This window comes from Hemicordylus capensis, chromosome 13, assembly GCF_027244095.1.
Source record: "Hemicordylus capensis ecotype Gifberg chromosome 13, rHemCap1.1.pri, whole genome shotgun sequence".
Classification (NCBI taxonomy): Eukaryota; Metazoa; Chordata; class Lepidosauria; order Squamata; family Cordylidae; genus Hemicordylus; species Hemicordylus capensis.
The window spans coordinates 17,712,984-17,725,635 of record NC_069669.1 but is presented as its reverse complement, the minus strand read 5'-3'; the positions used below and the strand labels follow the sequence as shown (position 1 = coordinate 17,725,635).

Sequence of the window (12,652 nt, the reverse complement as noted above, 5' to 3'; positions counted from 1 at the left end):
ATGTGGTACTTTGTTATTTGATGATAGTTAAAATGCAACATCTTTTCATTTTCACCAGTTCCTACATTTGCCTGCTGGTGATGAAAGTAACAAGTTATTAAGTGATTATCATTGTTGGATGTGTTTATCGATGGCTTTTGAACAAAAAAGTCCTCAAAGCAATTCCTGCAGCAAAAAGAATTAGAAGGTTCTCTGCTCCAAAGGGGCTCCATTCTAGAAAGAACATAAAGAAGACCCCCTACAATAACCCCTGGGAGAGATGCTATGCTTGGTTGAATAGGGACAGTTGCTCATCTGCTCAACATCAGAGCACATCTTTTAAGGTTCCTCTATGCCCAGTTAGTAGGGGCGCTTCTGCCTATGCATATACGAGCCATGGTTTCCTCTCTCTCTTCTGCAGAACTGTGGAACATTGCCTGCACATGTTCGACAGAATGGTGATCTACTTCTTCATTGCGGCATCCTATGCCCCCTGGTGAGTTCACCCAAGCCGTATGCAGCTCGTGGTTTTCCACAGCCTTTGCAGTTGGTATTGTACAACTACGAATGTTTACGTGCCACTTTTCAATGAAAGAGCTCAAAGCAGTTTGCAGAAAAAAATGAATACATAACGTATATAAAAAAGACAGTTCCCTCTCCCAAATTGGCTCACGGTTTAGAAAGGAACCTCCCACAGCAACAGCCACAGGAAGAATGCTGTGCTGGAGTTGGATAGGGAGGGACAGTTACATGGGACATAGGAAGCTGTCGTATGCTGAGTCAGACCCTTGGCCCATCTAGCTCAGTAGTGTCTACACAGACTGGCAGCAGCTTCTCCAAGGTTGCAGGCAGGAGTCTGTCCCAGACCTATCTTGGAGATGCTAGGGAGGGAATCTGGGATCTTTTGCCTGCAAGCATGCAGATGCTCTACCCGGAATGGCCCCATCCCCTAAGGGGAATATCTTCCAGTGCTCACATGTAGTCTGCCATTCAAATGCAAAACAGGATAGACCCTGCTTAACAAAGGGGACCATTCATACTTGGTACCACAAGAGGAGAGCTGGTCTTGTGGTAGCAAGCATGACTTGTCCCCTTAGCTAAGCAGGGTCCACCCTGGTTGCATATGAATGGGAGACTGGAAGTGTGAGCACTGCAAGATATTCCCCTTAGGGGATAGAGCCACCACTCTGGGAAGAGCAGAAGGTTTCAAGTTCCCTCCCTGGCAGCATCTCCAAGATAGGGCTGAGAGAGATTCCTGCCTGTAACCTTGGAGAAGCCGCTGCCAGTCTGTGAAGACAATACTGAGCTAGATAGATCAATGGTCTGACTCAGTATATGGCAGCTTCCTATGTTCCTGTGTTCCTCTGCTAGTAAATATAATAGAATCACCACTTTTAAAAGTGCCAGTTAGAAGACTGGAGCTGTCATTATCTATTGCAATCATTCATCCATTTCTAGAGACCTGCTATGGTCTCTGGTCAAAGCAGTTTCGCAAGATTTTATAGCACTGCAAGCCATGCTGGGGAAGGCTAAACTTAGTTCCAGCAATGCAGTCAACAGAACCATGCTAGATACACCTACACTGATTGTTGTAGAGCCTTGTCAAACAGAGATCACAATCCATATCACCTTTCTTTCCCTTCCACCCCTTGCCTGGAACCCTTCTGGAACAATTGTAAACATTTTTTAAAAATTACACAATATTATGACTGTACATCCACATCCAACAATAATAAGCAAAGATTCCCTTAAGAGTGACATTGACTAGACCAGAAGCTGGTCTAATCAATTTCAAAACTCCTGTGAATGCTGTGGGACTAGGGGGAAGGGTTGAAATAAGGAAAACCAAGTGAACATCCTCTTTTTCCTCCAGAAAAGCTTCTAGCCCACCTCAAAACACACCTGTTCCCATGTGATAATATGACAGCCCCTACCCCAACGTCCCTCCCTTCCTCTTGCAGTTTTGGAATTTTGTTGTTCTGTTTTGTTTTCTCCTTTGATTTGCAGGGCTCCTAGCCAGCTGCTGTTTCTCTCAACGACTCAATGGTCTCTGTTGTTCTCCCAGGCTGAACCTGCGGGAATTGGGTCCATGGGCTTCCCACATGCGCTGGATCGTATGGATCATGGCCTCCATCGGGACTGTCTATGTTTTCTTTTTCCATGAGCGGTGAGTTTGGGTTGGGAGAGTGGCAGGAGGCTGAGTCACGGACAGCAGCCACTGGGGGCGCAAGTTCGAGGCAGGGACTGGAAGAGTCAGAGGCCGCATTCGCACGTCACATGGAACCATGGGTCAAATGGAACCACAGTTCCACTCCCCCCACCCCCGCTGTCCTGTCCGAATTCAGGCGACGAGGAGAGCATCCTCTTTGCAGTCAGCGAGAATGCAGAGAGGAAGAGGAATTGGCTGTGCGGGCTTCCTTCTTGCTTGAAGGACAACCCGTACAGCCAATCATGGAAGGACCAACTCCAGTCCAGCTGAATGCAGCCGCCAGTGCTGCATTTGGACAGAACAGAGGCACCGTGGACTCTCGATTTTGAGCAGCAAAACTCGCCACAAACCGAGGATTCAAACTGGAGCCTTGGTAGTGGAACCTCGAGTCATGCTACAGATGGGACCAGAGTTGCAAGTGCTCGGACGTAAACAGTAAGGAAACTGCAGGTCCCTGCAACCCCAGTTCCCCGTTATGTGCGAATGTGGCCAGTGACACCAGGGATTGTGCCAATGAATAATGGCACAATCCTGTGTTGGAAGAACTACCATATTACTCCTGTGTTGAAAGAACTACACTGGCTGCCGATACATTTCCGGGCAAAATACCTATAAAGCCCTAACCCTAACCCTGGGTATTTAAGAGAACGTCTTCTTCGCCATGAACCCCACCACCTGTTAAGATCATCTGGAGAGGTTCATCTGCAGTTGTCACTGGCTCATCTGGTGGCTACTCGGGGACAGGCCTTCTCTGTTGCTGCCCCTGGCCTTTGGAATGTGCTCCCTGTTGAAATAAGAGCCTCCCCATCTCTGGCAACTTTTTAAAAGGCACTGAAGACACATTTATTCACCTAGGCTTTTAATTAGATCAGTAGTTTTAAAAAATCTTTAATACTGGGTTTTAAATGTTTTTAATGTTTTCAGTGATTTTAATTGCTAATTGATTTGATGTTTTAAATGATTTTAATTGCAAGCCGCCCAGAGATGCAAGTTTTAGGCAGTATAGAAATATTTTAAATAAATAAATGAGACGTACATAGGCATTGCCCAGATGCACCTTTTAAATCTCCTTAGCATCTGATGCTTGCTCATGGACACAGAAGGGAGGTGTTCTTAATGCGAATGAGCATTCTAGCCAGTATAGGTTTCAGTGTGACAGAAGTGAGAAGAGCTATGGGGAAGCAAAAAACTCCACCTGCTTCTCTCAGTTCTGTCTCTAACCGATGTAGCTGTCTGCAGTTTGCTTTGGCTGGCACAAAGTTGGCCTGCAGCTCCCCCTGGCGGGATGAAATATTTTGCAGAGACTGATTTTGAATGCATGCTCCTTGCATCAAGCTCTTCTTCCAAAGAGAACATCAGAACAGCCCTGCTGGATCAGGCCCAAGGAGGCCCATCTAGTCCAGCATCCTGTTTTGCATAGTGGCCCACCAGATGCCGCTGGAAGCCACAGGCAGGAGTTGAGGGCAGGCCCTCCCTCCTGCTGTTACTCCCCTGCAACTGGTACTCAGAGACATCCTGCCTTTGAGGCTGGAGGTGGCCCACAGCCCTCCAACTAGTAGCCATTGATAGACCTCTCCTCCATGAAGTTATCCAAACCCCTCTTCAAGCCATCCAGGTTGTTGGCTGTCACCACATCTCGTGGCAGAGAATTCCACAAGTGGATTATGTGTTGTGTGAAAAAGTACTTCTGTTTGCAGGTCCTAAATTTCCTGGCCATCAATTTCATGGGATGACCCCTGGTTCTAGTGCTATGTGAGAGGGAGGAGAATTTCTCTCCATCCACTTTCTCCACACCATGCATGATTGTATAGACCTCTATCATGTATCCCTGCAGTCGTCATTTTTCTAAACGAAAAAGCCCCAGGTGTTGTAGCCTTGCCTCATAAGGAAGGTGCTCCAGGCCCCAATCATCTTGGTTGCCCTCTTCTGAACCTTTTCCACTTCTACAATATCCTTTTTTAGATGGGGTGACCAGAATTGTACACAGTACTCCAAGTGTGGTTGCACCATAGTTTTGTATAAGGAGCTCAGGGTTTCAATTATATCCTCCCAGCAGCCCTGTGAGACAGATTAAGATGAGAAAGGGTGGAAGCAGGACTGCAAAGTGAGCATCAGGGTTGAGCAGGGATCTGAACCTTGATATTTTGTTTGCACCAGGGGAGATGCTCTAACTCAGCACTATCCTCCTCCACTTTCTCTTCTTTTTCTTCCCCTTTCTTATTTCCAAATTCGCTATAGAAGGAGAGGCGGCAGGCACCTATCCGTCTGTCGGCTAGTGGGGCTGGCGGAACTCATTGCCACATGCAAGGAGGAGAGTGGACAAGGAGGTAGCTATTTGCCTGCCTGTTTGCTGGTTGAGCAGGCACGACTCATTGCCACATGCCACGTAAGGGCATGGCAGGGGACAGGGAAGAGGACAAGGAGCTGGTGTTTGGTATCTCACTTCTGGCACCAGAATGCCTTGGTCCGCATCCGATTCCTCTCAGAATGTGTTATCTTTCCTACTCTCAGGTACAAGCTGGTGGAACTGGTATGCTACGTCATCATGGGTTTCTTCCCTGCGGTGGTCATTCTTTCCATGGTAAGTTACCCAGCCCCAAATCATCATGGGGTAACACCCTAGCCCTATCCAGAGATTCTGGGCAGGCCAGGTACAATGGGTTCCTTACCCAGAGGTTTTTTCCCCTTCCAATTTGGGTCCCCAGATGTTCCAAAGGCCACGGTGGCTGGCAGTGATGGGTGTTGTAGTACAAAGGCATTTGGGGACCCAAGTCTGAGAACCCCTCTTTTACCCCATAGCTGGCCCCTGAGGTGGGTGCAGAAATAAGGGCACATATAGGTGTGAGAGACAGTAGGCTGGTTCTCATGATCATTAATTGGGTAGGAGAAGCGTCCTACCCAGTACGAACAGGAACACGAATATGACGCATATTTCTACACTGCTTTTCAACCAAAGTTCCCAAAGGTTTATTTCGATATAAATAAATAAATAAAATGGCTCCCTGTCCCGAAAGGGCTCACAATCTAAAAAAGAAACAGAAGAGAGACACCAGCAACAGCCACTGGAGGGATGCTGTGCTGGGGATGGATAGGGCCAGTTGCTCTCCCCCTGCTAGAGAATCGCCACTTTAAAAAGTGCCTCTTTGCTCTGTTAGCAGGGGACATATCTACCCCTAGTATGTATGGTGCCAGTGTTCCCTCTAACAGGGATTCCCAGATGTTGCTGACTACAACTCCCAGCATCCCCAGCTGCAATAGCCTTTGCTTGGGGATTATGGGAGTTGTAGTCAACAACATCTGGGAATCCCAGTTAGAGGGAATCCCTGTTAATGAACATTCCCTGTTAGAGTACCTACCGCATTTACCCGAATAGAAGCCGACTCAGAAATTAAGACGACCCCCTTAAAAAGTGGAGGTGAAATACACGTCATGCCTGCATTTACTTGAAAGGAACAGGACTCTGAATTTAAGATGACCTCCTGGTTTCTCATATCAGCAAAAAAACCACACCCTAGTCTTGGATTCAGGTAAATGCAGTCAGTGCAGGTGCTAAGGGCCTTCTTGTTTTCTGATCGCCTGTGAGTAAAAAGCAAGATAGGAGGGGTAGACGTGACCATCTGCTGGGCAGACGCCTGGTGGGAGGGCTCCACCCTACCCAACAACAGCCTCACCCAGCTCTTTAACAAGGGAGGGTGAAAAGCCCCCCACCCAGCTGCCAGTTAGCAGAACACCACTTCATAGGAACATAGGAAACTGTCATATACTGAGTCAGCCCCTTGGTCCATCTAGCTCAGGATTGTCTTCACAGGCTGGCAGCAGCTTCTCCAAGGTTGCAGGCAGGAGTCTCTATCAGCCCTATCTTGGAGATGCTGCCAGGGAAGGAACTTGGAACAGAGATGCTCTTCCCAGAGCGGCTCCATCCCCTGAGGGGAAGATCTTCCAGAGCTCACACTTCTGGTCTCCCATTCATAAGCAACCAGGGTGGACCCTGCTTAGCTAAGTCATGCTTGCTGCCACAAGAGCAGCTCTCCTCTCCATCCTCCTCCTCCCCGTCCTGCCGTGCTTTTTACTTCCAGTCAATGACACAGCTTCTGAACTTGGGTAGGACACTTCTCCGACCGCGTTTTCCATGGCGTGAACAAGCCTAATGTGTGGACGCTTAACGAGTGTGAACCTCACCCTTCCCCAGCGACCTCGCCTCCCCAGCCGCTTCCCGCCACGTTTGATCTTTGCCTCCCTTGCCCTGCGCTCACCTTAGATCGCCAGCATGGGGATGGGCATCTCACGCTTGCCCCACGGTATCTCGCTCTCTCCTGTCTCAGGCCCATGGGTGCTCCTGCCCACCGCTGACCCGCCTCTGTTTTTTTGCTTGATCGTTGCAGCCTAACACGGACGGCCTCTCGGAGCTGATGGCCGGTGGGGTTTTCTACTGCCTGGGCACCGTCTTCTTCAAAAGCGACGGGCGCATCCCTTTTGCCCACGCCATCTGGCACCTCTTTGTGGCCATGGGAGCTGGGATCCATTATTACGCCATTTGGAGGTACCTCTACTGGCCTGATGCCCTCGAGGCGAAAACCTCCCGGTAGACAGATGCCTTATGATTTCAGAGCTACGGGGATTTGGGGAAGTCTCCCCCGGGGCTCGCGTTTCTTCGTCTTTACCAGAAGGGTGTTTCTGTGCTGCTGCTGCTGCTGCTGCTGCTGCCTCCTCTGGATCCTCAGTGGCGGTCTTTAGGATTCTTTCTCTGGCCAATCCTGTGCAGGCAACAAAGTCTGAAGATGTCATTTTTATTGCTATTGTTATTACTGATTTTTTAAAAACAACAACAACAACAAAAGAACCTTAACAGTGTTTTATTTTTTAGGCAAAAGTTTTGTAATGCAATGGATAATTGATGGGTATGGTTGAAAAGTGGGGCAGCAGTTTTCTGGTGAAACTTGGAAAGAAACAGGTGTTAGGCTCTGCCCTCAGGGTCCTAAGAATTCATTGACATGAACCCAGTAAGTAAACCATCGCTGTTCAGAAAGAAACTCCTGTTCCGATCGTCCCTGGGTAGAGTTGCTACGCCCCCTGGAATTTCGGGTTTCCCCTGGATTTTAATCATCTCACCCAGATTGCTTAGCCCACTCAGATTCACCTGGATTTAAGCCTTCATTTTAAAAAAAAATCTAAGCTCTAGCCCTTGTAGAAGCGGAGTTATGGAGCAAAATGTGCAGTCAGGATTTTGCTCAAAAATCGTTTTCCAGCCAATTTACATAATATGCAAATTAGGCACCTGGATTTGGAAAGCCAGAATCCTATCCCTGGGTCTGAAATGCAAGAGAGCAACCTAAGAGACTGTTTAGAGATTGGTGTTTGATACTAGGCAGCTGAGGACCCATCAGGATGGCTGGTGGTATTCTTCGCCCCCAATCTTCTCCTCACATTCTTTTGGCCTCTCTTCCCTTGATTCAATTGGCTGATTAGCTGGAGGCTAAACTGTCAAGACTCCTGTGCCAGCCATTGGCTGAGCTGCTGTGATGTCACAGACAGGCTGGACAATCCTGAGCTAGGCAGCTTAGGAAGGGAGAGTCTGAATCTTTCAGTTTTGTTTGGAGAGCATGGATTTTCAAAGAAAACACTGGTAGCATGGATGCACAGTTTTGGAAGCTTTTGATGGAAACTGGTGCACCAGGGGAAGGGGGGGGGAAGGTGACGGTCTAGGAATCCATAAATTGTGGACTATAGCCCCAAATGCATAGTCAACTAGTTTCCCTAGAGTCCTGAAAACTTTGTCCTAGGTCTCACAAACAGTGGATGGGGTGTGAAGCCTGTTCTCCCATTTCATCACTTCAGATTGTAGGTGAAGGAAAGGTGCTTGCCTCCCTGGGTCCTGACATGGTTGTTTTCTGTGCAAGAGAAGGATTTTGTATGGAGGAGCGTTCTGTCATCTGATCCACACTGCCTGTATTCTGAAGTGATAGAGACTGCCCTCCCCTGGGCGGATCATACCACCTCAGTGAGAATTAGATCTTAGTTTTCATCCCCCCAAAAGCTTCGTTTATAGTGCTCATATTTGCAATGTAAAACCTGAGTTGTTTCTACAAAAGGCATAGACATCCATCTAGGGAGGGCTTCCGTTATAAGAATTTCAGCTGAGAAGCTTAGGGTTTGAGCTGGCAGGTGTCAAAAGTGGTGCCCCAATTTCCTATCTGGCCAGGGCTAGATTAATTATAGTACCACACCATACTGTATGCACCATTGTTGTGGGATAAGAATATGTCTGACAGCTTAAAAAAAGAAAGACATGATGCACTTCAGTGCACTTTAGTGCTGATCACTTAACTCCAATGCACTTTGAATCAACCCACGCAAACTTCAGTGTTAAAAGCTATGAAGTCCGGAATGTACCCATGCCCCTTCATGGCAACAAGGAAGGAGATCATCCTGTGGTTGCCGCCCCACTTCCAGTGTTTCTCAGACAGAGCTGAAGGTAAATGTCCCATGAACTGTACATTCAATAAAAAGGCAGATTTCAGTGTTTGGGAGCTGCTGATATTTTCCAGTTATGGGCTTGAAATTTGACTTTGAGGGATACTTAAAGGCTTAAAACCATAGCTCTCGATGATGGGCTTGTAGGTAATAATGCAAAAATGTACTTTTAGAACATTTCCCCCTAAAATTCCCTCCATAAATAGGAATGTGAGGGAGAAGCTGAATTCAGAGAAAATTCTGATCTTTGCAAGACAGCCTGAGTTAAAAATCCTTAAACATTTCAGCTGCCATTCGAGGAGCAAGCACTAAATGTGTTGACTTCTTATGACCTCACCAGAAACGGGGTCTTCCTGTGGGGAAAATGCTTGTCACAGCTGGCCACGTAGTGAGGGTTACCCTAAACCTGGCCAGCACAAGCAGCAGCATGAGGAGGGAATAAGGCGGCAGGAAACGATTTGTTGAATTTTGAACTGCAGCCAGGAGATACTACTTTAGGCTGCTTCTCCAATCTCCACATGAAATAATCTCCCCGCAAGCAGAAAACTAATACCTCAGGGTGAAAGGTTTAAGCTTGGCCCTTTATGCCCGCCCCCACATTTGTGGGGAGGTTTTTTTAAATAAAATCCGTATTCAAAAATGTGATGACAAATCTGCAGTCCAAAGCAGGTCAGTTCGCTCTGCCACCTAGGATTGAAAAACGGTATAAAAATATCTGTAGTAGCACTAACAGCAGTAGGGTTGCCTACATAAGAACATAAGAACAGCCCTGCTGGATCAGGCCCAAGGCCCATCTAGCCCAGTATCCTGTTTCACATAGTGGCCCACCAGATGCCTCTGAGAAGCCCACAGGCAGGAGTTGAAAGGGGCAGGCCCTCGCTCCCGCTGTGACTCCCCTGCAACTGGGACTCACTCAGAGGCATCCTGCCTTCCAGGACTGGCCTAGATTCTCCAAGAATCAGCATTCATCTCCAGGTGAGTCTTGAAAGTAAGCCTGGATATTCTCCTAGAGAGACAAAAGAGCATGTTTCACATTTAGATCCTGGCATGAATGGACCAGATTGTTGTTTTAACTGGAGACTCCGCCCTGCCACTAAGCCTGACATATTCCAGAAACTTGAATCTGTTCCTTCTGCAAAACCTTCTCTCTCAAACACCAGTATTCAACAAACCGCTTTGTAGTCTTCTGGTAGAGCCCCACGTATCCATGTGTTTTCTGTTTCGGTATAATGGTGCATTTTGATCCTCCTTGCAAGGGGAGGAGGCTGCATCTCAGAGGTAGAGCACCTGCTTTGGATACAGAAGGTCCCAGGTTCAATTCCTGGCAGCATCTCCAGGTAGGGCTGGGAGAGGCTCCTGCCTGGAACCTTGGAGAGCTGCTGCCAGTCAGTGTAGACAATACTGAGCTAGACGGACCAAGGGTCTGACTCAGTAGAAGGCAGCTTCCCATGCTTGTATGTTCCTGTGTTTCTGTACTCCGTCCCGGCTGAAATTTCTGTGGGTCAGACTAGCTTGTACCCCTCAGCTTGGTGGTGCTTGCTAGTCTTAGTTAACTTACCTAAGACTAGCAAGTCTAACTTAACAGAAGAGCTACAATAATCAGCAACCCCTCTCCTTTGCTGGACAAAACCTGCCCTACGAAAGATGCCCTCCTTTTCTCATTTTGGAAAGCTTGAATTTTGGAGGTGAATAAACGAAAGTGTTAACTGCAGCTAGGGTGCCACCATCAAGCAAAATATCCTGATTTTTTTAAAAATAGATGGTCATTGGCCATCTCTTAAAAATAGTATTAAAAATTGGCCATCTATTAACATTGTCACTATCAAGCAAAATATCCTGATTTTTAAGTAGGTGCTTATTGGCCATCTATAAAAAAAATGACCATCTATTAACATTGTCACCATCAAGCAAAATATCCTGATTTTTTAAATAGATGGTTTTTCCTCCCCCCGCACCTTTTCTGGTCTTAAATGCCGCTCTGCCTATAGCCAGGCTGATCAGAAATCCAGGGATTCTCAGCACTGCTCTTGACTTGATAACATCAGTCTCTTTGCAGTCTCTCATTGCTGCCGATCCTTCTGCTGTTTCAGGTGGTCCCTGAGACCACCACCCAAATAAGAGAGGAAATGTTTGACAGGCCTTTTCTGGACCCGACGGTGGCTGAATTGAACACTCAGCACCTGGACTCCAAGGCAGATCTGCAGTGAGCCCAGGTGTGGTGAACAAGGAGGGCTCACCAGTTAATGGGCAAACATTGCTTGATCTGTGGAGGCCTCCGCTGAGTTATTTGGCAACGAAGGCGACATTGCACTTCAGGATTGATCTGGATCTACTTTTCCAGAGCTTCATCAGAGTCTAGAAGGAATTCCCTGCTGCCCTGAATTCCTTCGTCATTTTTTATTTTTTTTAGTATTAACCAATAATCTGCAAATATCTCTTTAACAGTATTTGAAACATAGGCTTATTCTTACACAATGTAGGCAAAGCTAATATGAGATGCAGATTATAGCTGCTGTCAGCCCACAGGTTGATTTTTCCACAAAAGTGTCCGTATTTCCTGGGGGGCGGGGTTAAAAACGCCTTTGTTCTGTGGCTTCAGTATCTGGGGAATTTCTGCAATTTTGCCATCTTTTGCCTCCAGATTTCTGTAATTTTGCCATCTTTTGCTTCCACCCAAACCAGATTGATGGTTTTGGTGGAGTGGACACATATCCACTAGGATGGATACAGATATGAACTACCTACCTAGTGGCGAGGTAGTTCACCACTACGGCCTCCACTGCCGTAGCTTCATCTTGTAGAGCAGGCATTCTCAGACTTGAGTCCCCACACACTGGTGGTTTGGTGTGTAATGGGAGTTCTAGTCATCAGCCATTGTGGCCGGCGAATGATGGGAGTTGTAGTGCACCAATCTCTGAGAATCCACCTGCTGTAGAGAATCCCCATTATTTTTCTAGCTTGCTGATGGGCATATCTGTGATCATCCAATTCACACATTATCTTGATCTCGTGGATGGTAAGTTGAGGCTGCTTATGTGGGGAAGCAACACATCTTGTGTGAGTTGGCTTGTAGTAAGGCACATGCAATGAGGTGGTAGAGTCCTGATGGAGAAGAACAGACTCTACCACTTCAGACTGCAGTTGGGTGCACCACCTTTTTTAATGGTCTCCTATATCAAGAAAGTCACCGCAAGTAGAAAACCAGCACAGTAGAAAGAGGACTGGGCTTAAACCTTGTATATTTGCTTTCTACTTTCAGGGAGACTTTAAAAAATAATGTAGATGAGCAGTCAGAAACAGTATTCTCCCAGCTGCAGTCTGATTTCCAGCAAGGCAATCCATGAACAAATAATAAGCTGGACTCAATTGCACTGAAGCCATTTCAATCTATTCCTAAACAGACTTTCTCAAAAGCAAGTCCCATTGCATTAAATGGGACTTACTTTGTGGTAAGTATGCTTAGGACGATAGCATTTCATTTATATCCATGTGGTTGTTTTTCTTTCGCTGATACATGTGCTGGTTGGAAACCAGGTGCATAATGCCACATTCCTTGCCTTTGGAAATCTAACTCTTGCACTGGATTGCATTCACACAATCTTGGATTTCCTGAAATTTCCTTTTCTGGCAATTTCCAGATATGTTTATGCTCTGTACAACATTCTTTCTATTGTATAATCAGGGGTGAAGTTGGGTGTTTCTGATTGTCCTGATGTTTTCTACTAACTTTTCATGTTATTTTTTGTAACTTACAAAACAAAAACAACAAAAAAACAAAAAACAGTCTGTGTGAATGAAACTTCCTGAGTGATTTTTTTTTAAAGAAAAAAGAAAATGCCCTGTATTTTGTTCCATTGGATCTTGTTAAAAATAAGTATTTTATATTTAACACAGTGTTATTTAATATGAATTGTAATACAAATCACATTAGTGAACATTGTTTATTGTGGAATAAGATTTTAAATTTTAAAAAAAGATGACTTAATTGTTTCT

General features: G+C 46.3%; 1 protein-coding gene across 3 annotated transcripts in view; it reads left to right on the top strand.

Annotated features, from left to right (window-relative positions):
- MMD2 (monocyte to macrophage differentiation associated 2) overlaps window positions 1–12,639 on the top strand; it is a 38,039-nt gene extending 25,400 nt beyond the window's left edge. The window contains exons 4-8 of one of the 3 annotated variants that reach the window (XM_053276362.1): window positions 401–475; window positions 2,045–2,146; window positions 4,430–4,515; window positions 4,700–4,769; window positions 6,571–6,733. In XM_053276362.1, the coding sequence (XP_053132337.1) occupies window positions 401–475; window positions 2,045–2,146; window positions 4,430–4,515; window positions 4,700–4,769; window positions 6,571–6,598 (361 nt within the window). In that variant the 3' untranslated portion in view covers window positions 6,599–6,733. Of the gene's footprint in view, window positions 1–400; window positions 476–2,044; window positions 2,147–4,426; window positions 4,516–4,699; window positions 4,770–6,570 lie in introns of all 3 variants that reach the window. The other 2 variants (XM_053276361.1, XM_053276360.1) reach the window with 2 other exon arrangements.
- The last annotated feature ends 13 nt before the right edge of the window (window positions 12,640–12,652 follow it).